General features: G+C 31.3%; 1 protein-coding gene across 3 annotated transcripts; it reads left to right on the top strand.

The window, feature by feature from the left end:
• The first annotated feature begins 32 nt into the window (after positions 1-32).
• LOC106079940 (trichohyalin-like) lies at positions 33-25,818 on the top strand. Of its 3 annotated transcripts, XM_056043403.1 has the most exons (32): positions 33-281; positions 4,934-5,057; positions 6,377-6,508; positions 6,829-7,027; positions 7,134-7,240; positions 7,402-7,470; positions 7,776-7,919; positions 9,036-9,109; positions 9,377-9,454; positions 9,547-9,700; positions 9,829-9,918; positions 10,049-10,129; positions 10,501-10,611; positions 11,282-11,506; positions 11,931-12,010; positions 12,147-12,306; positions 12,996-13,068; positions 14,455-14,646; positions 14,738-14,847; positions 16,793-16,890; positions 18,101-18,193; positions 18,311-18,419; positions 18,574-18,720; positions 18,829-18,930; positions 19,348-19,473; positions 20,240-20,293; positions 20,440-20,609; positions 20,709-20,796; positions 22,413-22,570; positions 23,119-23,131; positions 25,020-25,127; positions 25,330-25,468. In XM_056043403.1, the coding sequence occupies exons 2-31, from the start codon at positions 4,935-4,937 to the stop codon at positions 25,092-25,094; spliced, it is 3,435 nt and encodes a 1,144-aa protein (XP_055899378.1). In that variant the 5' UTR covers positions 33-281; position 4,934; the 3' UTR covers positions 25,095-25,127; positions 25,330-25,468. The 3 variants fall into 3 exon arrangements, with proteins under 3 accessions (XP_055899378.1, XP_055899366.1, XP_055899370.1); XM_056043391.1 differs by lacking the exon at positions 23,119-23,131 and having other exon boundaries at positions 25,330-25,818; XM_056043395.1 differs by lacking the exon at positions 23,119-23,131 and having other exon boundaries at positions 35-147; positions 25,330-25,818.
• The last annotated feature ends 744 nt before the right edge of the window (positions 25,819-26,562 follow it).

Raw genomic sequence — 26,562 nt, 5'->3', positions numbered from 1 at the left:
CCAATCAAACATTTAACTCTTTGATTTTTCAACCTTTTTTCTCTAAAGAGCTATGTTAGCATCTCTAACAACGCTACAACAATTGCGAGTAGAATCATTCAATGATTCATACTAATCATAGAATGGAGTACTTCGAGATTAGTTCAAGTGATTTTAGACCTAGATTTAGAACAATTTAGATATGAGATCGCGTCTAGGTCTATATAGATTTACTTAAAAGAAACGTGTAACATTCTTAAAGAGGATTTCGGACTTAATTATAATTAAAAAAACAACAACACGTAACTACCTCTTCATCATACTTAAAAATATTTAAAATTAACTAGATTCTAGATCTAGATTAGGGTAGATTTAGATTCTACATTATCACGATTAACCACTTATAAAAAAAATTAAAATGCATAAATATGTTCATCATGATGTTGTGCCTTAATTCTTAATTTAATAAGAATTATTAGATCTACTCTAGACTTTGTATCTAATTAATAAAATTGGGCTTTGATGAATATTTTACAAAACATTTTTTTTAATATGATTATTTATAACAGCTATTAGATCTAGACTACTGGATTGTTAGAATCTAGATCTATATGAGATATCCATAGTTAGAGTTAGATAATTATCTAATATTAGATGTATTAATATCTATTATATTTAATGATTAATTAATTATTATTTTAAATTTGGCCTTTTTGTAAATAGTGTTTTGATTAGGGTCTTTTTGTCAGAAGAGCAATTTTTGTATGTGACTTTTTAATCATTAGCCAATCTAACAGGCACAATTTAATGGTGCTTCCTATAATTTATAACAGCAATGTCCAACCTTCTTCTACCTGTGGGCCAAATAAATTCTCCATACTTTTGTTGCAGTCCACATCACTGCAGAAATAGAAATGAAATAAAGCAGAAACTATTTCATTAGATAGAAAGTGTTGTATCCAACATTACTTCAGTACCAGGGAGCAATCATTTGGATGTTTTAAGTTGTTTTTCTGAAAACAACTTTTGTATGTTTTGCAAATACTTAAGTTCTGAGCATTGAAATATAGAGAAGTTCATTCGTGATAGGCCTACTGGTACATATAACGATTTATCTCATTTTGTAATTGAAAACATTTATTCACTTACAGAATGGCATGTAAACATCTTGATTAACAATAACACTTGTTTTCATAGAATTGTGTACGTTTCTGTAGGCAACAGGTATAGATACCATTGTCTGCATTGATTGAACTTTGCTCAAGTTTACTGAGCAGCGAAATTTGGTTTTGAAAGTCAATCAGCTCCAGTTTCATGTCTGTCTGGTGCTTGACACATCAACTGCAAATGGATCTCTGAAGAAACTATTTCAATTTTCAAATAAAAAAACACAAATTTTTCATTGATAATATCATTAATAGCTCTATTAAAGCATCTTTCTTTGGGGAAAGACATGTTGAATGTTGCTATATTGCTTAAAGGAGAAGATTATGTTCACATACATATGCAAAATTTACAATTTGTCATTTCTTGTAATTTGGAGTTGTCATGCTGACAGCTTCAAATTAATTCTCCTTTCATGACAGATTTCTTTCACCTCTTTTCATCATCATCATCATCAAACTCCATTTGAGTGAGGGCTTGAGAGGCTCAATCCTCTCTTGCAAAAGCCCTGGACAGAAACTCTGCTGTGTTGCGTAGTGCATAAATGTCGCCATACAGGTTGAGAATTTTTGGTTTCCCAGACCTGTCGAGTTGGAGATCAGCAAGTCTGGGGCAGTCAAACAGAATATGAGGCACAGTTTCCTCTTCCTCCCTGCAGCGGGGACACCGTGAATCGAAATTTGCCCATAGCCGTGAGAAATATGAGCCAACAGGACAATGGCCTGTCCTGCACTGTGCTATAATAGCTTGCTCAGGCCTGGACAGCCTCCACCATGGGGAAGTGTGGTCAGGGCGCCTCATGTGCTCCCGGACTCCATGGGCTTTTTGGGACTTGTCCCCAGCACTCAAACCACTTTTCCATTTCTGTTTTTTTAATTATAGCCAGAGAATGATGAAAACTTACAGCCTGTTCAGTGGATGGAATTGGCCCTCCCTGGTGAGCCAAGGAGTCTGCAACAGTGTTGCCAGTCACACCTATGTGACTCGGTACCTGTGACAAGTCAAAAACTCGCTGTCAGAGTCACTCAAATTTATCACAGCATTAATTATTATTTTTCATTATTTATTTATTTTATTTTAATTATTTCCCCGTTCTACCCCTAAATTCTTCACCCGCACCACCGTTTCCTCTACAGGCTAGACTTCGTTGACCACATTGGAGATAGCTAGGCCACGTCTTTCGATTTATCTTCCCTTGACCGGGGCAAAGACACACACAGACTCTTTGATCTTATCGGCAGGATGTCTGACAGCCGCAGTGGACACCACCTTGTGTGGAATGCAAGTCACTCCTCCCCCCCCCTTCTCCTACGTCTCTCTTTGATCTAGGAGATTACTCGAGTCAAAGTGCCTCTCAACATACCAATGTGTGACTCCCATCTCAAGTCTAATTCACCCACGTGTAAGATAATTCTTAGCCTAGGACATTTCCTGTTTCCGCCCCCATTCTCCAGGCCTGTATATAAGGTAAATTAAATCAGGCCAGACTCTCTTTCATTTCTCATTCTATCTGAGCAATCGAGTCTGGACTATATCATTTATTCTCCCTCCTAGAGGAATACCTGGTGCCTCCCTCAGGTGTCTGCCTATTGCCTATTTGCTATTTAGTGTCCACACGACCCAACTCAACTAGTAATCAGATCACTACGCTATTTACCTGCCTATTTGTTTGATATCAAGAATCACCTACTATCTTTGTGCTTAGTGCTATTCAGCACTGCACTAGCTCACTGACCTGCCTACTTATTTGCTTAGTGCTATTCAGCACTGCCTTTGCCTACTGAGATCTACTCCACTCTATTACTTGGCGCTATCGGCATTGCCCGCCTATTTGACAGCCCACCTGCCGAGCTATTAGGTGCGACGTCCATATAGATTCAGATCTGTGCGAGACGTCATAGCTACGCCAACCCTCTGCAACTCACTGGACATATCCTGTTCACTACGCTGCCCAGGCAGATCCGCACTGCCCGCAGTAACCTTGTGCCCACGGTAGCCGGCCACCCGCCCTACTGTGCCCACTACAGATATTAGATTTTGGGGATTGAGACTCCACAAGAACTATATCACCGGCGTCCCTCTATCCGCTAGAGCGCCACCTCCAGCTGCAGAACCTCAAGCCAGGACACAGCCAGCTGCGACATCAACAGGAATACCAGCTAAGTCAGAGGACAAAGTGACATACTCTCTTATTAGGTGCAAGAGTGATGATTAGACCTAGTACTATTTAGAGAGAGATGCAAACCCTCCCCCTTTTTATTCTTATATGTATATTTATGTAAATAAATATTCTTTTATTTTAACTTTTGTATCTATCTTTCATTGCTTGTCTCGTTCCGTGCCTGCTCCCGATTCATATGCTGATAGGTTGGTGTGTGATAGTCTTAAAAATAATCATCCCCTAGACATTAAACGCGCCAAACACACGTCACATTTCCCCACCTGTCACAGTACCCACTGCATTATTACAGGGGTGCCATAGCGTTGTTTTATGTTGTGTGAAGCCATGATGACAGTATCGATATTGGGAGGCCATTGTCCGGGGTTTTGCAAAGCCTGTAGTACAGATTTTGAGTCAGTGACCACAACAATCTGTGTTGCCCTCAAATGTCCCTCGCCGAGTTGAGAGTCAATGACTTTTAAGGCTTCACAGACTGCCATGGTCTCCGCATCGAAACTGCAAACACTACCACATGGTCCAAAGATTTTGACTGAGTGAGAGCCAAGAAAGTCGATGTAGGCTCCATAGCCTGCTCTTCCAGAATCTATCGATGCCGACCCATCAGTGTATCCAAAAATAGCTCTGGGCTTGAAGGTATTAATGGTCTCCAATGCTAGAATTTTAACATGCACTACTTTATGCTTTTAGCATTATGGTAGTTTGCCATTTCATCATGCCTACATTTTCTTAAAGTAAATTGAAGGTGCAACCATACTTGTGCATTGTTTCATAATGATGTTTATTATGTTTTTTTTAAAAACAGCCATAGCTTTTGGCAAATCAAATGCTTGTCATTATGTTGCACAAAAAAGTAAACATATGTCCACTTTCTTTGGCATTATCTTCATCAGAGCCAACTTGTGCTTTCTTCAGCTTTCCTATTTCATTCATACTCTCATACTGAATATATTACCTTATAAAATACAGAATTACTTCTAAAAAGAAGTTGATTACATCCTACATGTGCCCCTATGTCAATCTACTCTTACATGTTAATCAATGACTTAAACTCTGCCAAGTCACAGGTTTTCCAGGCTGACTCAGGCAGCCCATTCCATGCTCTTATAGCACTAAGGAAATATTTCCTTGAGTTGAGGGGTCTCAAAGAGAAGATACATATTCTATTATTACCAAAAGATGACTACTAAAAATGTTGAAATGTGCCATGTGTCAATCCAAAGTCAAGGAACAGCCATCTCCAATGTCCAAAACTAAAACTAACTTCCTTAAATAATATGAAACTATTGTATGTATGAATACCAGTATTACTGAATTAAATCCATTTTGAGAGGTCCCAGTGCTGCTCATTTTTTAAATTCCTTTTGTTTTGTTTTTTGCATGATGATTTTCTGTAATGTGTACAGAGGCCTTGATAACTAGATAAACCCGTGCTGTAGGCTAGATGTGTCCCACAGATTGTATTTGGGGCATCCCTGATTTATAAGCTACTTAAAAAAAAGTTATATTCAATTATATGTATTTATTATTTTATTTTATTTTTGCCTAGTATCATGATCATTTGCTCTCTCCTTGCTTCTGTAGGTAATGTTTTTGCTCATTTTTCAACAGGATGAATCACAAAACTTTACTGTTCACATCATTGTTGTTGTTGGCATTGAAATTGAGTGTTCAAAAAGATGTATGTCTCTTCCCAGCTCCAATGATTCCAGTTTACAGTAATATCTCACTCAATGTATGTTAAAAAAAAAAAAAAAAAAGAAATGTTTAAATTTTTAAGTAATATTTTTTTCCAGCATGCTTTAAGAAACATTCTTTTTAGTTATAAATTTTTACAATTTTGTTTGTTTACTAGTTTTAAATAAAGACTGATGGGAAAATAAACATTTCCTATTTTTTTTACTTTTTATGGTATATAAGGGTGTTGTATGCTCAGCAAAATATGTCTTCACAATAATATTTTCTTCTGTGCTGGTATATCAAAGCACTCAATCACAATTGTGTGAAATTATGAATGTCTTGAAATTTTTCACTGGAATCCTATTTGATTAGTAGACCAGCACTATATCTCTTAGTTTTGTAGTTGCACTATTGATGTATTTGAGTAATGCAGGCTACATAAAGTAAAAATATTTTGTCATTAACACTATGTGACTGCCATGTTCTCACAACAACACTTTCAATAATCTGGGGGTCATATTCTGTCATTTATCTTCAGTGTTGAATGTTGCTGCATTATGATATGCAGGTACACTTTTTTTTTTGTTTAAGAAGGTATAAATGCATTTAAAAAAAAATTACTTTCACATCTTTCATGCTAAAGCAGGCTGAGTTTACTCTGGACCAATTCCTTTTTTGTGGATCTGTGGGGGTCAGGGGTTATCTGGGAGTTTTCCTTGCTGTCTTTAGGTGCTCAGCAAACACAACTCAGCTCAAGTAGAATTTAAATAACAAAATTGCATGATGTACTTAATAATAGAAGTTTGCTACAAATCTATTAAGGGTACAAAAGTAGAACAGTGTCAGTTTTTGAAAAGCAAGTTGTGCTCATTGGAGAAATCATTCTTTTTTAATTTAAAAAAGCTTAATGTTATTAATACACATATTAGTAAAAAAACAACATGTTTTTACTACAATAGAGTCCTTTAACTTATTAAACCATATTACAGAAAAAAACAACAACATGCAAAATAAAAAAACTTAAAAAAAAAACAAAAACAAAGCTTATATTAAGTGTATTATTTAGTTTAGTTGTAATACACCTCAGACGACAATCTATAAAGGAGACTAATTCAGCTTATACCACCACTTCAGTCAAGCACTATTTCTTTCCCTTCTTTGAGATACCAAACAAAGAAATTTATTACCAATAGTTAATTAACTAATTGGTTAATTTTTTTTTATTGATTCTTGTGTTTTCAGGTAGAAGAAATAATTTTGCCAAATTTCAGCTTAATCTGAGATTGGGTGTGGGAGAAAAAATGTGTACAAACTTTAAGCTAGACAGACAGAGCATTGTAATTATTTTGAAATTCTTGTCTTCTTTAATGTTAGGCCACAGCAGAAGTGAATGATGCTGCTTTAGCTGGTTCCAATACTATACTTGAAAATAAAATTTCCTACATGGGGATGACAATCACTAATGGAACTTATGACATAAACATTGAAATTAAATTTAATGTAATGGTAAGAATTTGTGTTTAGGTTGATAATAAACTGCATTATAAATTCTAATATTATACAAAATATACAAAAATGAATTATTTCATTAATTTAAAAAAGTAAATAGTTTTATTGATCTACCATGCTATTTTCTTTTAATAGAATATTGATTCTAGACAATAACATATATAACTCATTAAAAATATAACTTAATACTGCTTTTTAAAAAAAATGTTTTTTAATTTTAAAATAATACTGGCATTAGTAATAAAAAAACAACACACTATTTTCAATACACTAGAGTCCTACATGCTTAAAGATCATCCTGTTTTGTATGTCCATAGCTGTATGACACAAGTTCTGTTCCAGAAAGAGTTAACATATCACTGAGCCTAAAAAATTTAGCAGCTTGTGATATGAGTTTTGCATCCTTAGAAATAGACTTGTTGGACAAAATGGATGCATTCTGGGATGCTGGTGTGCCTGCCAATTCAGTAATGGTTGAAAGATCACGTGTTATTTATAACACATCTTTTCTAGCTGGTAAAGTTTCTTACTACTTATCCGTGCTATCAAGAGATCTTTTGTAACAGTTAAAACTACAGTTTCTTTTATTTCTAAAAAATTATTCTTTTTTTGTTTGGTGCAGTCAATGAATCTGTATCCATACACTTTTTGGCAGTGCCATCTGGAAAAGGTGGCATAGATCTTCCTGAGGAAACAAATACTTTTTATGCTTATGTTTCATTTACTGTGGTAAGTATGAAAAAGGAATTATAAAATATCAGCTAATAATTTTATCATGACAAGTCAATATCAAATAAATGTATAAATTCGTCATAAAAGTATTGTTGTTTAAGTCAACATACATTAAAATTTGCTGAAATTTAATGTTATTTCCATGAAATATTTGAAAGGAGAACACAACATATGGCAAAATCACTCCCTCGATTTGTCTACTGGGTGTAGCAGACATAAAAGAAAATGTAAGTAAACAATTAATAGCCAGTTAGAATTTAATATATTTTGATAAGGTATTATTTTGAAACACGCTGTAGTTTTTAAATCAAAGATGCTGTCAGAAATGTAGACATAGTTTTAGCTTATTATAACAATAAGTTCATATCATCTATATCAACATGAAATTTGGGTTTGGACAAATAAAGTATCAATTTTAATTATGGTGGTCATTTTTTTTCTTCTATGCTTACTTTTGTTACATCATTTTTTTTTAAATGATTGACTTAAACATATTAATAATGTATTAATTACTGTTTTTGTCTTTTTTCAGATTATCTATCAACATGGATTTACTGCCTTAACCTTTTTTATCATGCTCTTTGTTGGAATAGGGTTAGCAATTTTAGCAATATGGCTGTTCTTTTGCATTAGAAAGAAACGAAGAGATGCCTCAGTATCACCAACAAAAAATAATGTAAGTAGTCACTTTATTTCTGTAATCAATATTTATGCTCTTTTTACCTCAATAAATAATGAGAATATTTATATTATGCATATATTTTAATATATAGATATAAATATGAGGCATATCTCATATCATCATTCACCCTCTTCTGAAATTAAATGAGTTACAAAGATAAGCATTAAAAGGGAATTCCTTGTCAGATATTTTGAGAGATTAAAACTCTCTTAAATTACTAATGACAGCAATAATAACTTAATATTTGTTTTTTAAAAATTGACTTTGGTAAATTTGGGTTAAAACCAAAAAAAATGTATGAAATAATATAAAATACCGGTATATATTTTTTACAGCACACTTTTGGTAAAACACTTTCAAAAAAAATATTATTCATTTATGTTCAAATTTGTCTCTTTGCACATTTTACTTTGACAATTAAAAAAAATTTCATTTATTTTTACAAATTCAATCAACAATGGCAGAAAATGTAAATAATTAAGAATTTATTTTTTTTAAGCTTTGATTCTGCATTTTGGATTTTATCATTTTTTTCAGCTTCTTATTGTAATAATTTGATAGATTTTTATTATATTACTTCTTCTAGGGGAGTTATACCGTTATACCAGTGTTAATATTTGAAAAAAAAAGAGCAATTTTAAAAAGAAACAACGATTTGTTAAAATTACTGGCAGTCTATTAATATATTTCTCAATAATTAATGACACAGTACTTATTATCCGTACTTTTTCTATTTATTATATATTCTTTCCAATAAAAAGTGTAAATATTATTAATTAGTGATACATATCAAATTGTCTGTACCTTAGCATCTTCTCAATAGTTTCTTTGGTACATGTGTGTCTCAACTAAATCTACTGTGTCTAAATAGAATTTGCTAACATTGTGTCTCATCTAATTTGCTAGCAATACTACTTGAAGCAAACTACTGGCATTTTTTGGAGCCAAGTCAATTTAAAATGTCTTTCTAGTCTAAATTTGTATGCTTTATGTATGTTGTCTTTCTCTGTGTTCTGTTCTGAATGTCAGGTTAGCTTAGAACAAGTATAATTTTTGCTGCATCTCTTTGTATAAACTTTTACAGATAATGTTTCAAATGTTTTGTTCTAGGAGAAAAGAAAGGGAAAAAAGATTGTTACAGATGCAAAAACAGCAATGTACAGCCATTCCATTAAAAATATTAGGTAAGCCTCCAAATGTACACATTAACTATTGAATGTTTTATGATTTCTTACATTGCTTTCTAATGTTATTATCCTTTTATATTATCAAACATTGTTTTGTCTGACATTGATCTGTTTATTCCTGTCTGACATCAATCTGTTTACTCTTGTCTGACATCAATCTGTTTATTCTTGTCTGACATCAATCTGTTTACTCTTGTCTGACATCAATCTGTTTATTCCTGTCTGACATCAATCTGTTTACTCCTGTCTTATATCTACCTACAGTGCTATAGGATTAGATGAGAGCATTGTTTATGTTCTTGGCATGAAAGATAAACTACAGATGTACAGAGAAATAGACAAGTAAGTAATTATTTTTCTGTCTATTTCATTAAAATTTTCCACTCAGTCAAGTTTTTCTTCTATTAACAATTTATTTGTTGTTTCTAACTAAGTCTTGACATCTTGTCAACAATACATGTGGATACTGATATTGAGGAAGAGCAAAATGATGCATCTGTCCAGGCGAGCTTATTGCTAGTTCATGGGTTAAGACATAATGGAGACATTAAGAAAAATATACAAGAGAAAGCGACTAACAACCTGCAGGTCAAACAATTTACTTTACAGGCTTAGATTGTTATTTTCAAAATTGTAAACTTTATTATGTTCACTTAATTTTTGTTTAAGATAAAATACTTAATCTAATTTAAAAAGTTTCCTTCCCAACAATCTAGAATAACTTAAAAGAACTGAATAAAAAACTGGATACTGAATTCAAAAAAGAATTGGAAGAAATCTATGTTGAAATAGAGCTGAAAAACAAAGTAAGTGTACAGTTCAATAAACATTTGTTTTTAAATTTTCATCAATTAATTCATTGATGAAATAATCTTTTTAAAAGTTCAGCAAATAATTTATTTTTATAGATTTAATATTTTTTTATCGTTTGTAAAGGAAGCATTGGGTGAACTTACCAGAAAGCACAAAGAGAAGAAAGAGGACATGCTAGTATTGATGAAAAACTTATCAGAATCAGTAAGACATTTAACTGATACTTTACATTTGGAATCTTATTTTTTTTTGACTGTCATAGAAAAAAAACACACATTAAATCTTATTCTTTTATAATCCATGTAAAAGATCCATAATATTTTTTTCCTTTTGTACTATGATCTTATTTTCTTTTTCTCTTTCTACCTAGCAAGTATCATGTAGGGATGTATATTGTTGCTAGCTTGCTAAGTAAATGTCTGATGTTTGTATTGTTAGTTTGGGCAAATTTAGCTGATGGGAAATTTCATTTCAATGACTTTTCTTTCTGTTATTCTCAAGCTTCTCATTTCACCAGGGAATATTTTCTATTTTTTTGTTTTGTAGATGTTAAAATGAATATTCTATTTCTATAGGAGCAAAAACAGACTTTGGAGTTATTTGATAAACAAGTACAGATAGAGGAAAATGAACTGACTTACAAACTAGCCTTAGAACAAAATGAAGATGTAGAGCAATTGAGGAAGGTTTGTACACAGTTTTTACTGGTAGAGATTATTGGCTCTGGTATAATTACCTTGGCAATTATAAGTAACTTAGTTGATGGCCAAAGAATTTTTAATATGGTGTACTCATAACAATGAAATTTTAAGGCTGAGTGTTACGTGCGCATCTTAGTGTGAATGTGAAATGGTGCGATTGCGTGTTGAAAGGAAAAACGACCGCAATGGAGGAATATGAACAATAAAGTGTTTTCAGTGTTAACAAAGATTAAAGTATTTATAAACTGTGATTTGACGTTTTCATGTCTAAAGAGTCTCATCCAATATGAAAACGTAACACTGAGTAATAGCTCCCATGGGTACTTAGGTTAAAATAAAATTCTGCTAGTTATCAAGGGCTAGACTTAAGTTTTGAGAACATTTTTTATAGCAGTCAGTACAATAATTTTGTAATCTTCATTCACTCTTCACTTCTGTTTCACAATTTCTATATTCTTCTACCTCTGCCGCCAAAAAAAGGTTATCTCCAATACAATCCATTATCAATTTTAGAATTATAAAACTTTTTTCTGCTACAAATAATTCATACTTAATTATTGAAATACAAAAATAGACAAAATTTCAAGTTAATCTGCAGAATAGTTTTTATTTATTGCATTACAATTAATGGTTTCATTTGAATAATATTTCATAGGAATATTCTGTTAGAAAACGTATTGGTATCAAAGAAATTCAGCAGCAGTTTATTAATGATGTGATCAAAGATGGAGACATGACATCCACAAAGGCTGAATGGCTCTTGAAGCAGCACAGACAACAGCAAGATGAAATAGCTCATAAGTTTGATGATGAGATTTCAAGACAAAGAATGATACTTGAAGAAAAACTTGCTAAGAGGCGAACATTGGCTCATGCTTCTGTGAGGCAAATTTTTTTTATCAATGTTCATATTTATCATACTTGTAAAAGAACTTTGTATATCTAACTGTTATGTATCTTCTTAATAAATTCTGTTTATCTTTTGCAGGAGTCTTTATAGGTTTGAGAAACATCTTTTTATTATCACACTTTTTGTTTTTACATGATAGCAATTTATAAGCACTTTCTGGATAATATGTTGCTTTTTACAAGTACAAATTAATTTTTCCATAATCATAAACCAAAGTAATTAGTATTATGAGGCACACACACACTTTTTCTCAACAAAGGATAATAGACGAAAAAGTAATTTATCTCACTATTCATTTAAAGTTGCAACCTTTAGCACTTACTTTCATCTAGGTTAAGTTTAATGTGATTTGATGTGATTTTTCAAAATAAATATTGAAACTGGAATGTAACAGGAAGTACAAGAGGATGATCAGAAAGAAATTTTGAATGAAATCGCAAGTTGTCAAGTTAATCTTGTTCAAACAATTAAATTGTAAGTTTTATTTTAAATTTTTTTTTCTTTTTTTTTTTTTTAATTTTTTTATTCCTTACAAGTATTACTTTATATTATATTACAGTCAACATCTCCAAATTTTCTGTATCTATTCTTTGTTAAATATTTTGTCTAGAGCTAAATCTTTAACAGATGAACAAATGGAAAGTCAAATTGAACAACTGAAAGGTGACTTAAAAAATGTCAAAGATGAAATGGACAAAAAAAGTGAATTAAATCAGCAAGAGCTGTTTAAAAAATTGACACAGTTAAAAAGGAAAGCTTTGACTGAAAAGGTAAATATAAAACTTTATCAGCATACAATTAAACATGTAGAACATACAAACCACACCTAGACTCTCAGAAAGATAAGTTTAACACAGTTCTTAACAAACACAAAGAAATAACTTTATCCCAGTACAAAATAATTTGTTATTCAGCACACTGCTATTAAGAATACAAATGACATTAATTGAATGCTTATAATACTTTAGTCAAGTTACACTTTTTTTGATACAGTTGATATTTAGTATAGCCTGCCAGGACAAAGTACAGCTACTTCAACTAAGTTATGCCAATACTAAAATAAATCTATTACTGTTAACAGTAGTCATCCCAATTCCTTAATTCAGTATTACACTTGAAAACAATTCTGTTCTCACTTTCTGCTCACTAAATCATTCACTTTTCTTCTCATGTAACCAGATACCATTCATACTTATTCTAAATAATCTCTATAGAATGTTACTATTTTTAAAGTCACTATTCAACCTTTAACAAAGCGAAATGTAATTTTATCCTTGTATACCTACTTTTGCACTCTCCTGTAATTGTTTGCATTCAAGCCTTATATAATTTAAATATGGCTTTAAACAATGAATTAAAAAAAAAATTGTAATTTATTTCTACATTGTAATCTCATACATGACTGCCTGAATGATCTAATCTAAATCGAAATTTAAACAAATTTATCCTTTTTGAACAGATGAGCCAGCAAAAATTACAGCTGCAAGATTATATGGCTAAAAATAAAGCAACAGAAACTGATCCTCCTGTAGGTGAGTTATATACACACACTCAAAAACTTACTTTCAAGTGTACTTAATGAACATACTTTTTACTTTTGTTTACTTCATTCACCTTCACTTATCTGCTAGTCTGCTGAACTGTTGCAACTCCACACATGATCTGTCAACTTTCTCATTTCCTCTCTCTTTTGCCTTGGATAGCATCTGTCCATTCTTTTATGTTGACTTCGCATCACTTTCTCTGCTTTTTACCTTGGCACTGTTCTGTGAAGACTAAGACTAAGACTGCTTTATTGATCCTTACGGAAATTTGTTGTGATTACAAGGACTCGTTTCTCATATAAAGACAACACAACAGAAAAATACACATAAATACAACAGACAACATAAAGAGTTCATTCAGCGACTACACACAGGTATCTTGGTGCATTTCATGTTCCCTGATCAATGAGTGGCGGTGATATAGTCTGACCAAGTGAGGTACGAACGAGTTTTTGTACCGCTCCGTTCTTGTTTTAATTGACAGCAGTCGCCCACTTCGCGACGACCTGGCGTAGTTCTGATGGAGCGGGTGGCCGTTGTCTTCCAAGATTTTTTCAATTTTTCTTAGGCACGTTTGTTCAAAAAGTTCCTTTAAATGTGGTAATGTTGTGAGTGTAATTTTTGATGCTTTTTTAATGTTGTTTTCTAGACGTTGCAACAGTTTAGATGAGGCGTTGCCTTGCCAACAACTTATTCCGTATGTTAGCAGATTTTGTACAGTACAGTCTCAAGGATCTTCTTGTTTAATTTAAAACTGTTGAGTTTGTATAGAAAAAAGAGTCGCTGTGCTGTTTTCTTTGTCAGAGTTCCAAGGAAGGTCCTTGCAAGCCTTCAGCCCTTTAACTTCCATTATTTATCCATCTGTGAGGTGAGGTGTATTAAGATTACTCCTTTACAAGTCCTTTTTATAGCTGTGTATTTTGGCTATCTGAGGTATATGCATTCTCAGCTGGTTGATTAACAGGCTTTACAATTTGGTCAAAATATTTTATTTATTATTAGGTCATAAATTTGCTAATTGTTCAACAATAATCATTGAGTTCTTATATCTTTGGCAATCTGGTTGACTTTTGCTTGCTGCTATTTGTCCTATTTTTTAAAAAGTAAATGGTTCCAGGTTCTGACCCTGCCCATTTCGATCACCCACCATTTAGCAGAATATTTAGGTTAGGATGTAGTAGTCTTCAAATTTGAAGGAACATTCAAAACATAAGTCTCTCAAATTGCAAAAATAATTTTCATACATTACAGAGAAATTAGCTTTTAACATAAAAAGGAAGCTCTTTTTTGAACACTGTATATCCATTAAGAAATAAAATTCATGAAAATGTCGAGTACATTTATAATTTAGCCTTTTTTTCCACAAATAAACAGATCCTATTTCATATGTAACCGGTTTGGTGAATTTGAAGTCACAACATCGACAAGAGCTCAGTGACCTTGAGAATCAGCTTGATGAAGAGCATGCAAGAGAACTGGCTATTGAAAGGGAGAAGCTTTCAGAGCTTGCTAAAGAAAAGTTAAAGAGTATTGAAAAACATCTGATTGAGAAACTGAAAGCACAAGGTAACATCTTTGGTAAACATTTAGTTTCTAGTCAAGTATCTTGTGTATTTAAATTGCTTTTACAATTATTTTTTTTTTTGCCATTTAAAAGGAGTACTTGATGATACTATAGAGAGAATTCTCAGGAAACATGAAAAAACTGTCAAAGAAATTGAAGCTAAACAAATCACTGATAGAAAAAATCAAGAGACTAAAATGAAGGTATTTATAAATTATGTGAACCAATGTCTGTTGTATTATTTCAACTATTTATTCAATTATTTTAGTCATGACTGAAAGTGTGAATGTATAATCAAAATTGAACTAGAAATATTTATCCATAATAAAATCAGTAATAAGGAATATGTTTCTTACATAAACGTTAATGCACAATAAAATAAAAAAAAAAGATGTCTAAATAAATATGTGTGCTTGTATTTTTGCCTTCAATTAAAACCTTTAGAAAAGAATGGTACTCTTTTTTTTTAAATTATAAATATAATGGAAAATTTTAATTGCTTATACCGGTAAAGTTTAAAATCTCATTAAATAACATACAATTAGAGTTTAAAAATTAAATCTAGTAACCAATAAAATAGAAATGAAATTGTTGGAGTTTTAAGAAACATTGACCTATATAACTATTTTATATGGAGTAAAATACATGTTTGACTAACCATGCCGATGTGCTTTATTTTGTCTGACCACTAAAAATACAGCTAACACTATTGCATAACCGTTAAACGCGCAAGGAAAAAAAAAACAGGGTGGTCTTGTCATTATGGACTGCACACTCAGTACACTTTATAGGCCTACACGTGTACGTCTATCTGGTCAAGTTGTTAAAATCAGTCGGACACACCATCTATTTACTTTCTGGGCTGGGAGGGTGTGTAACTATTTTAGTGTAAAGAACATGCTTGACTAGCCTTGCCTCATCTGACCACTCCACATTAAGCAAACACTATTGCATAACGCATAATGAAAAAAGTGCAGGGCAGTCTTGTAGTATCATAGACTACACATGTACAGTACACTAGGCCTACATGTGTATGTCTAGATGACCGGGTTGTCAAAATCAGTTGGACACAGTCTATTTAATTTATGGTCAAGAGAGGGTGTGAATTAAGATTTTTATTTCTAGAATTGGTTATCCTAATGCTTTAAGATCTATATAGGCCTAACTGTCGATTCTTAGATCTCAATAATAAGACTATAAAAAGGGTTTCCTTGATGTTCCTGCAGTTAAAAAATTATTGTTTGCCGCAATGAATTGATCAAAACCACTAAATCTAATATTGACCTAACTCATTAATCAGATTCCCACTATAAACAGAAATTAAAAACCACCACGTGGCTCATAAAAAAATTTGGAACAATCCCATTCATAATATTGCATAGTAGCTTTTAGCAAAAAAGGTTATCAACATTTTATTATATACTTCTTCTTTCATTTGCAAATATTTAATCCCATGACTTCTACCAGCATCTTACTTTACCCTCTTCAAATGTAGACTGACTAAATAGTTGTTAACTGCATCATTTTTTTTGATAATCAAAGTTATTGATATCACATGACTAGAAAACAGGGATGTGCGTTTCATCCCTTACCAAAAGTTGAAAAGTTGTACGAATTTTAATTAAACTTTTTAGTTAGTAACTAAAAAAAATTAATTAAACTATGATTTTAACTTAAACTTTTTTTTTCTAGTTAAACAATGGCCTTAACTAATTTTTTTTAGTGAAACTAAAAGTTTCTAACTTTTTAGTTATTCTTATATTTTTTACAGCAGAAATAATGAGTTTTCTCACTGAGTATTATTAAAGATACAGGCAGGACTCAGTGAGAAAACTCATTTAATTTATGATAGAAAATATTAAAATAAATATTAAAATAAATGTAACAATCTTTTGAAATAAAAAGGTTGAGAGCTTATTTGCTATCTATTAGAAACCTTGTGGTTGAAAATAGTGTGTCAAGAGCATGACGCTTTTCTAATTATTTTGATGTCCGGCCTGTACTGGTTAAGTAAAACAGGCTATTGTATTTTTTTTCTTTATTAAAGGACCTTCCAAATGTGACCAGCTTCTCATGGGATAAACTTTATTTCTGCTGTAAAACATATAAGATTAAAAAAATGCATATTACTTTTATTCTGTCCGAAAGGCTGAACTTGCTAAAAGGAAAAAAGAATTTGCTGAAATGAGAGCAAGAGAAAAGCAAGAGCAAAATGATCTGCGACGTTATGAAACTGAGATAGTTGAGTAAGTACATTCATGTTTAGATATTGTAATAAATCTAAGACAAGCACTCAATGAAAAGAATATGAAAAGAACTGAATATCAGATGATGTGTTTATTAACAGTTGTCACAGTCTTAGTTGACATTGCATGATCTAAAGTTCATGTCATGTTAAGAGTTTAAAAGACATGTGGAATTCCTGATGTAGAAAACAGGAAGTAGAATGAATAAAGTTGACTTGGAGTTCAGTCAAGTCAAGTTAGTAAGGTCTTGCTCCCGGTCCAGGAAGGTTGGACGTTGTTTCCTGGACTGGTGTATATATATGTATATAGCATGAAAGTAGATGGACTAGTGATTGTTGATTAATTATATTTGAGAGTTGATTTCATTATGTGCTTATCGAATATTAAAGTGTTATTCGTATTTCAATGGATATCTATAGTTGGAGCTCCAGTGTCACTAGTAGTAATTGTTCTTATTGTTACCCGCTGAGATGCGGACGTGATTTGTAACTAACATATATTGGATACATTTGATACCGCTGTTATGCGGATAGGATTGTTTATTACTTCTTGACTTGTAGCACTAACAAGGAGTGCAGTATTATTATTATTGTGTCGTAAATAAAATTCATGTTTGTCTGCTGAAACGGACTTCAGTCAGTTTATAGTATTTGTCTTGTCACGTGTCAAGAGTACTTCAGGAAGCAAGAACCCAGCATTACACGACATTCGCATTCTGCAACGTTACACCATTCAACGTTCATTTACAACAGTTACAAAACACAAAGACATGGACTTCAGCTATCAATACACAAGGAATATTGTCTTTGGTGTCCTTTTCGACCCAAACCTTTAAACCGACCACTGACACACTTTCCAGTGTTATTCCAGGTCCTTAATCTAGTTCACTAGTAGCATGAAGGATGACCCTTAGTTCTTTACAACTAAAGCTCCTATCTCTTGTTGATCACTTCATCCGGATCTAGAACAGTCCTTCTTCTAGTATGGACATGTCATCTATCACTCATGCTGAGCAGTGCACTGGTGCACATCATAACCAGAAGCAGAGTTTTAACACTAGAGATTTAAACAGTTTTTCATCAATCTTGTATAGTTACATTAATAGTGTATAAAAAGTACATCTCATAATCATTTCAATTGTTGTCAAAATTAATATAAGATAACATTATGTTAAAATGACTAAAGAAAAATGATCATTTCTAATTTGCAGTAAATTATTGGACAGTCAATTTGCAATATCTGAAGAAGATAGAGATAGAATTTTAAAAGAACATGAGAAACAGTTGGTAAAACATGAAAACAGGTAATTTATTTAACATTCAATTTTATTTTATGAAAGAAAAATAATTCTAATCCATTAAGAAATAACAAAATTAACTTATTTTATCAGCAAAAATTGACCAAAAATATTTGATTTCAGTTTAACATTAAACAAATTAAGACAGAAAAGGATTCTAGAAGAAAAAATTGCGTTAAGGAGAGCTCAGCAAATGGAGGAACTTCAACAAAAACAAGAGGCTGAGATTGTTGTAAGTACAGATCAAGTTTTGAAATGAATAAATGTAAAGCCAACAAATAATTTTTTTAATTCAGGACTTTACTGCTTAAACCACATTCACACATAATTAATCATAAATAGACAATAGTATGAAGTAATTAAATTTTGATTTATGTTCATGTTAGAAACACAGAAGAATAGCAGAGAGTAATGGAGAAGAAGAGGATGAAGAGACTCTCTTGAAAGAATTAAAACTAAAGAAGAAACATGCAGAACAACAAATGGCATTGATTCAAGGTTTAGACTTTAACTTTGAAAAAGAATTAGATGAGGTAAAGCTTCATTTATTGTAAACACACACACAATTATTTTACTCTAATTTTTTTTGTTTTCAGAAGGGATTATTATAAATTCTTCTTTTTTAAATATGTTCATTTAAGATTCGAACTGAAATGGTTAAAGAAAGAGCATTGATGCTTAAAAGTCAAGAAGAAAAAATGGGGGCTTTTATTGCAACATTACAGATGAATAAAGCAAGAGAGGTAGGTTCATTTATTAGTACACCACATTTTATAAAAGCTGCTGATTGATTCATTTGTACAATTCATCATTCTTTGGCATGTATTTGCCTACTATTCAAATATTGACATATTGAACATTTACAATGACAAATATTATAATAGTACATATAAAAAAAGATTGTTTGATATCATTAATCTAAAATAATTTAAAAAACCCACTTAAACGTTAGTGTCTTTTTAAAATTAACATTTAATAATATACTGACCTTAACATCATCTACCCTATAGACTGCATGGTCTGAAAGGGGGAACCGCTTATTTAATTATACTACTTATTATTATCATTGTTTATACAACTTAATATGGCTTAATATGAAATAATTTTCAAAGAATTTCTTCACTTTGTAAAAAACATAAATGTTTAACACCTCATGACAGATGGCCAAAATTGAAGAACAGCAAAAAGCTATAAATAATTTAAAGGCCAATTTATTGGATGACTTAAACTCAAGAGGTATTTTGAGCACACCAGAATGTGAGAGAATAATTTTGAGACATAAAGAGGTAAGGAAATGATTAAAAAAAATAAATACACATACTTTTTAAAGGAAAATTTTTTTGATTTATAAATAGCTAACAAAATATGAGGAAAGCACATAGAATAGTACATTGAAATGTAATTATTAAACTCCTTACTTCAAGAATTATTTTCCCAATTGAGATGGCATTAGAATTTAATAAATACTTTCATAGTTGCCAACAGGGCAACTATCCTCATAAAAAATTACTTTATTTTTTTTCAAAACTTAAAAATATTGAGGTTAGCTTTGAATTTAAAAAAAAAATAAAAAAATACCATCTCAATTATTAATGATATTTGATAATGAAATATCAAAATTTAAACATTTATGTTCATGTTTGTGTGTGTCAAATAACAGCTCATAATTAAAAGATGCTTATATTTTTAAAAAAATTAAAATAGATTTTGATGATGAGTACAGAATCTATAATATGTCCATAAATGTCAATAAAAATATTTCTGTTTACAAAACACATTGAAATCAAAGTGTTTATGAAAATGAATCTCGTGAATCTAATTATTTTTTTAAAACATAAAAAGATTGTACAAACTTTAAAAACAAATTGCAGACCACATTTGTATGCTTCTATCTCAATCTTAACAAGAGGAAAGCTGTACAATGTTTAAGGTTTTTTAAAAGATACTGTTGTTTAAAAAATGAAATCATTGTTGTGGACATAAAGAGTTAAAAATGTAACATTAAGTAACATACAATGCAATTTATGACTGCTTTCTACTTCCACCATTCAGGAACAAGAAGAATTGAATGAGAAACTTGATAAAGAAAGATTAAAACAAGAAAAGGTTTGTGCATTTTTAATGACTTAAATTTTTGAAAAAATTAATCAGAAGGTAATATATTATCATTAAAAAATTTATCTAAGCTAAAGAAAAAGTCCTGAATATTTTAAAAAAATTGTTTAATATTGTTCTGCGATTTTACTACTCAGGTATTACGTAGTAAACTTCAAGAAAGGTTACAGCAAAGAGAAGAACTTTTGGTCAAGAAGCAAGAAGAGGAAATAAAAATGTTGCTAGAGCAGTCCTCTAATAAATATGCAGCCAAAATCAAACGAGCTTTGATTATTCATAAAAATTTAGTTGAAATGGAAAAATTTAAGTATGTGTTTACTTAGCCATAGACAAATACGTCATAATTCTAATATTAAGTTAATTAATTTTTTTTCAAATAATTTTTTTTCCTTTTTTTTTTGTACAGAAATAAATTACAAAGGGAAATAAATCAAACCCTTGAAGACAGAAAGCGGGATTTTAATCTGCAACAACAAAAAATGATTCAAGAAGAGGTACACTCTTAGGACATGTCAGAATTTACTTGTGTGGCAATAAGATCCATGTTAATGTTTATTAGGAAGATTACTTATTTAAACTATTTCATATCCTGCATTTTTTGTATTGCTCAAATGAATCTGAATGCAGTATTTAAAATTGTAGCATCTTCCTCTTCTTAGATCTGTTCATCTCAGACAAATTTTAAACCTTAATCATAAGAGGGGAGGGATAAATGGGATGGTTGAATGGTCAAAGCAACCTTTGACTAGCATATGCTCTTCTATGTCATCCACTATTTTCTTTTTTTTCCTTGTATTTTTTTATTTTTTACTTCTAACCTTTCCCAACCACTCTGTTCATTGACGTGGACCATTTGGGATCATTAGGCACATTGGTTATGCAAATCTCTTTCATAACTCTCAATCCTTCCTGAATGAAGTTAAGACCCAGTGGAAGTCATATTTTCTGGAGTGTCCATTACATTTGTATTAACCTGTGTATTTTCTTCTTCTTCGTTCTCATTGTTATGTTGGAGCGTTCAGATGACTAGACCAATATATGAGATGAACTGTGCAGTGGTTTCCAAATCAAGGAGCTCTCCATATAGTTTTCTTTCTACTGGGGTGTTTTGGGGCCAGTGTCTTGTACGGGCCTCTTGGTAGAGACAGCAGGTTTGGAGGACATGGTCAGCATTCTCTGGTGACACTCCACATGGGCAGATTTCACTGGTTCCAATTTTAAGCTTCCGATATATATGTTGTCTCATTCTGTTGTGTCTAGTCCTGAGTCGAAAGATTAGACTTTGATCTTGTTGGGATAGCTTATAATAGGCATCATCTTTCTTGTGATTTGGATGAGAGCTTGTCCATTTCTCATTTATTTTATTTACTATTAGTTTCTTCATTTCTTCTGGATAGAGTACAAAGGCTTTGTGTGAGTTTGTTCTCCCACTCTTGGCGAGTGTGTCATCCTTCTCATTTCGTTCTAGTTCTATATGTGCTGGTATCTATTGAATAACAGTTTTTATGCTGTTGTTGAGCTTTGTAAGTGCTGTCCTGAGTTGTTTTATAAAAGTGGAATCAGAGTTTTCCAAGCTGTGTATAAGTGGATTGTGTTTTGGAAGTTTAATTTTCCTTCCAAGCCACCATCAGATTTTATTTGAATGGATCTATTAATGTTAAAAGGCTTTTTTTTTTTTTGGAGGGGGGGGGGAGGTTGGTAGATGAAGAGGTCTGTCCCATAGAATCATGTGGGCCTTAAGTTTTAACAATGTCTGGCTAACAAAAGTACCTTCACTCTTCTGGATAAACAGACTTGGCAGTACTGTAGGGAGCAGTCATATGTTTTACCAAGCTTCGCTTTGCCAGATAGGCTTACTACTCTGGTTGGCATTTTGATAGCAGAAACTTTGAAGTTTGGATTGATTGAACCATATTTTCATAGCCTATGGCATGGTTGATTGACACCTATTTCATGTCTTTCTCCAAAGTTGCAACGATTTCATTCTTTCATTAACAAGATTCTCTTGCACATTCTTTGTAAGAAAACATTGTGAAGTCTTCTTTGATAATTTATCATTATTACAACTTTTATTTGATATTTCATACTGAATCCTGTTTCAATTTAATAGGAATTAAAATTTCTTGCTGGACTGGTCACAATCGGTAGTTTTGAACAGCATGAATTGTTGAATGTCCTACGCATGCTGTTCCCTCTGAGGACAGAGGAGGCAATTATAGAAATGCTTAATAAAATTTATAAAGAAGATGCAAAGTCGAGCACCAAAAAGTAAGCAATTTTGAAAGTAGATGTTTTTACTTTCTATGTTAGCTAACTTTGTTTTTTTATATTAGAGCTAGGCATTTTTCTTTAATTAATATTTATTTGTAAAATTAGTTAAATTTATAAATGTTTATTAGCTTATTTTTTTATCACAATACTAAAATGAATTTGGTTTTAAAAAAGGATTATTTTCAGTTAGCATAGAATCAGGCAAAAGAACCTTCAACTTTTCAAACCATTTCTGATTAATTTGAAGTAGCGTACACTTTTTATTTTATTTTATTACATTTTTAGATAAGAAATTAACATAAAAATTGATAACACAAAAACAAATAAAAAATTTCCATACATATATCTATGTGCTAGTTTTCTGTGTGAAAACTAAATAAGTTTTTTTGTATTATGGTTTAATAAAATATTTTAGTTTTTTTCACTCTTTTTTTTTCCTTTTTTTTAATTTTATGTCTAGAAATAGACTAGAAGCTAGATTACATTCTCACTTTATTTGTTTCAATGTGGTTTTTACTATTTAATCTTTATACAATTTGTTCCAGTGCTCTAGGAAATGTAGGTATATTTTCTATAACTAGAGGTTTTTAAATATTTGTTCAAGGTTGATAATTAAATTACTTTGTATTTTGTGTTTTTTTTTAATTTCATGAAGAAGATATTAATACATCACATGCATAAAAAAAATAGCATACCGGTATCTAAAGTGTAACAGTGTTAATTAATAAACTTGATAAAAACAAATGTTATTGTAATATTTAAATTGTTTAGTGTCAACTGACACGATTTCATAACTCAGAAGCATAAAATTATTTATTTGATAAAGAATCATACGTCTTGGATAATCTAAATAATTCACTTATAATCTATTCACTATTAATTTGATATCTCTCAAGTGAAAACTTTTTATGTTTTTAGCGGCCCCCGAAAGGGGAAAAGACGCAATTAGTTTTGTGCGAAATGTCTGTCCATCTGTCCGTCCGTCCCGTTTAGATCTCATAAACTAGAAGAGATATTGAAAATCCAACTTCACAATATTTTAGACCATTCAAAGTTCTGATGCAACGGCTACTTTTTTTTTTCCTGAAAGCGAAAATTCTAATTTTTAAAAATCAATTATGCAAGCAGTTTTTTATAAGAAAAAGCTAATTAGTATGCATTATATGTTACACCTAATTTAAGACGAATAGTAATCTTATAAACATCATTTTCGTAAACACTTTTCTATATAGTGGAAATTTTTTTTTTTTTTTTTTGAGAATTCGAAAATGAGATTGAGCCTTTTCAAAGAAATTAACTTATTTAGTTCGAACCGAGGGTCCCGGGTTAGAATCCTGGTGAAGACTGGGATTTTCAACTTCTGAGTCTACCCAGCTCTAATGGGTACCTGACATTAGTTGGGGAAAAGCAAAGGCGGTTGGTCGTTGTGCTGGCTATATGACACCCTCGTTAACCGTAGGCCACAACGACAGATGAACTTTACATCATCTGCCCTATAGACCACAAACTAGTTAGGCCAGGTTCACATCTAACTTTACATTCACTTTCACGTATCCTTTGATCTGCGGGACGGTTGGGGCACTACACTAGATCTGTTAAGCTTCTTTCTCCATTCTTATCTCTCATTTGTCTTTGATATAATTTCATTCGGATGTTCTTTCTGAAAATATTGAAGCCTACCTGGGTGGACCACTGGTCGTGCGGTTTGCGCGCTGGACTGTCGTTTGGATTTATCGACGATCGAAGGTTCAAACCCTGCCTGCTCCCATCCCCCGTCGTCCTGCGGGAGGTTTGGACTAGGAAGTAAACTATCTTCAACTCTGAAGGATTATCCGAATTATGTAAAACATTTTACTTCGGGGGCCGATTTTGAGTTTGTGTTTCCACACAAACTGTCTTTTGTAACCTTGTTTTTTTTGGTTTTACACAAATTCAGTTGCTTTTTTTTTTTTTTTTTGGATGATAAAATTTCAATTTATTTACCTTTTACTTTTAAAGCTGCTTTATACTAACTTGATGCATGTTTTATTTTCACTGAATGTTTTTCTTCTCTCTGTGTTCTTTAAAATTATGTGTTCAAATGCTAAATATAGTCTTAGTTAAAGAGGTCAATCATAATATGTATCCTTTAAAAAAAGAAATAATTTATTTCACTATTAATTATGATTACCCTACACTAAAAATATTTTATTGTAAATAGTGTACAACATGTGAATTGAATAAATAACTAAATAACTAAATATATATATATATATATATATATATATATATATATATAATGCATATATGCATTATATATATATATATATATATATATATAATGCATATATGCATTTTTCTTTGCTTTGATATATGCATGTAAGACATTTTAATTAATAAATATCATCAATGAAAATAATTACAATAAAAATACAATTTTCTTTTTTTTTTTGTTCTTATCACTCAGAGGGAACGACACCAAAAGCACACTCGTACAACGAATATTAAAAACACATTATTCTCTGATGACAGCCTTTCCTAAGTCAGGAGCAAGTTCACACAGTGCTAAAAACAAGTTAGTAAAAAAACTTAGTTCTAATTTTTTTCAAAGTAATGTGTGTAATTGTAATGTAAACAAAAAGTCACCCCATAATTTGATAACATTAAATGAAGTCGGAGATTAAAGAAAAGTTTTAAATCCAAACTGTTTTTCTTTGACCCAGCTGTGTGATTTCATAACACCAGAATATAAGTCATTCTTGCTTGTTCCTTTTCAGCTCTTTCAACGCTTCAGCTAAAAAAGATTATGCAGACTTAGTACAAGAAGATAGAATTAAACATAAAAATAACTTTGGTCCCCAAGATTATGCTGAGAAAGCTGCTCGTCTCATGCAAACTTCACCTCAGGAATGGACAAGAAGTGGATCTGCAAAATATCAAAACCCCACTCCTTATAATAATAAAGCTTTTACTAAAAATATCTATTCTGAAAGTGATGATAGTGATAGTATTCAAAGTAATTTTTCTGGAAGGAATAATTATACAAATTCAAATCAAAGTAGGACTAAGCTTGATAGTAAATCTAGAAATTATGAACATGAATATGAGGAATATGCCAAGACTAAGGCAAAGAAAGGAACACATTTTCAAGAAATTGGGATTATAGACAATTTATCTTCCTCAACAGATGTCAGGGCAAAGAAAAAGAAGAAAACGTTTTTGAAATCTTTAACAAAACAAAACAATTATAGCTCAGATTAAAATATATAGATTCATATTATAAAGTATTAGGCTTATTTATTATTTAATATGCAAAGCAATTTTATAAGCTACATTTTGTATTTTTATTGCTTTTTTATTGTAAATTAGATTGCTCAACATTAAAAAATTGTTATGGATTTTTGAAGTCACATATGTGAGGATGGCCCATGGATAGGTTTTAAAGATGACTAAAATTTTTTTTTTTTTAAGCTACTGGTTACAAGTTAAATAATTTGAAAATGTTGCCTTTTGCAGATGTTGCGTTTGTTAAGTTATTACATTTTTCTTCTTAGATATTAACTGTCAAATTTTTAAATGAATACTGCCAGAGTTTTGTTAATGAAAAAAATTATACAACTTTTTCTTTAATTAGTCAGTTTTGTATTTTCTTTTACCATCCTTTTAAAGGTAATTTAAATCACTAGAAGAAAGTAATCTCAAAATCATTTGTTCTTGAAAAGTCTTTTTCTGTCGGCCTTTATGAGAATTAAAGCTCAGGGGAAAATAAATATTTGCCTTTACTTACACAAACATATATACAGTTTTCTGTCCGTCCTTATCATCAACTGTAAGCATCCATTGGTACTCAAATCATTTACAATTGAACGCTTTTTCATACTATCCTAGGGTAAAAACTTAGTTTGTTGGAATGTTTTTTCTCCTTTATCTCTTTCTCCATTAATCTACTCTATGATTTTATTGACATCTTTTTCCTACCCTATTTTTTACAAAGCTTATATCAACTCACT

This window comes from Biomphalaria glabrata, chromosome 1, assembly GCF_947242115.1.
Source record: "Biomphalaria glabrata chromosome 1, xgBioGlab47.1, whole genome shotgun sequence".
Taxonomy (NCBI): Eukaryota; Metazoa; Mollusca; class Gastropoda; family Planorbidae; genus Biomphalaria; species Biomphalaria glabrata.
This window is presented reverse-complemented; position numbering and strand designations above follow the sequence as displayed.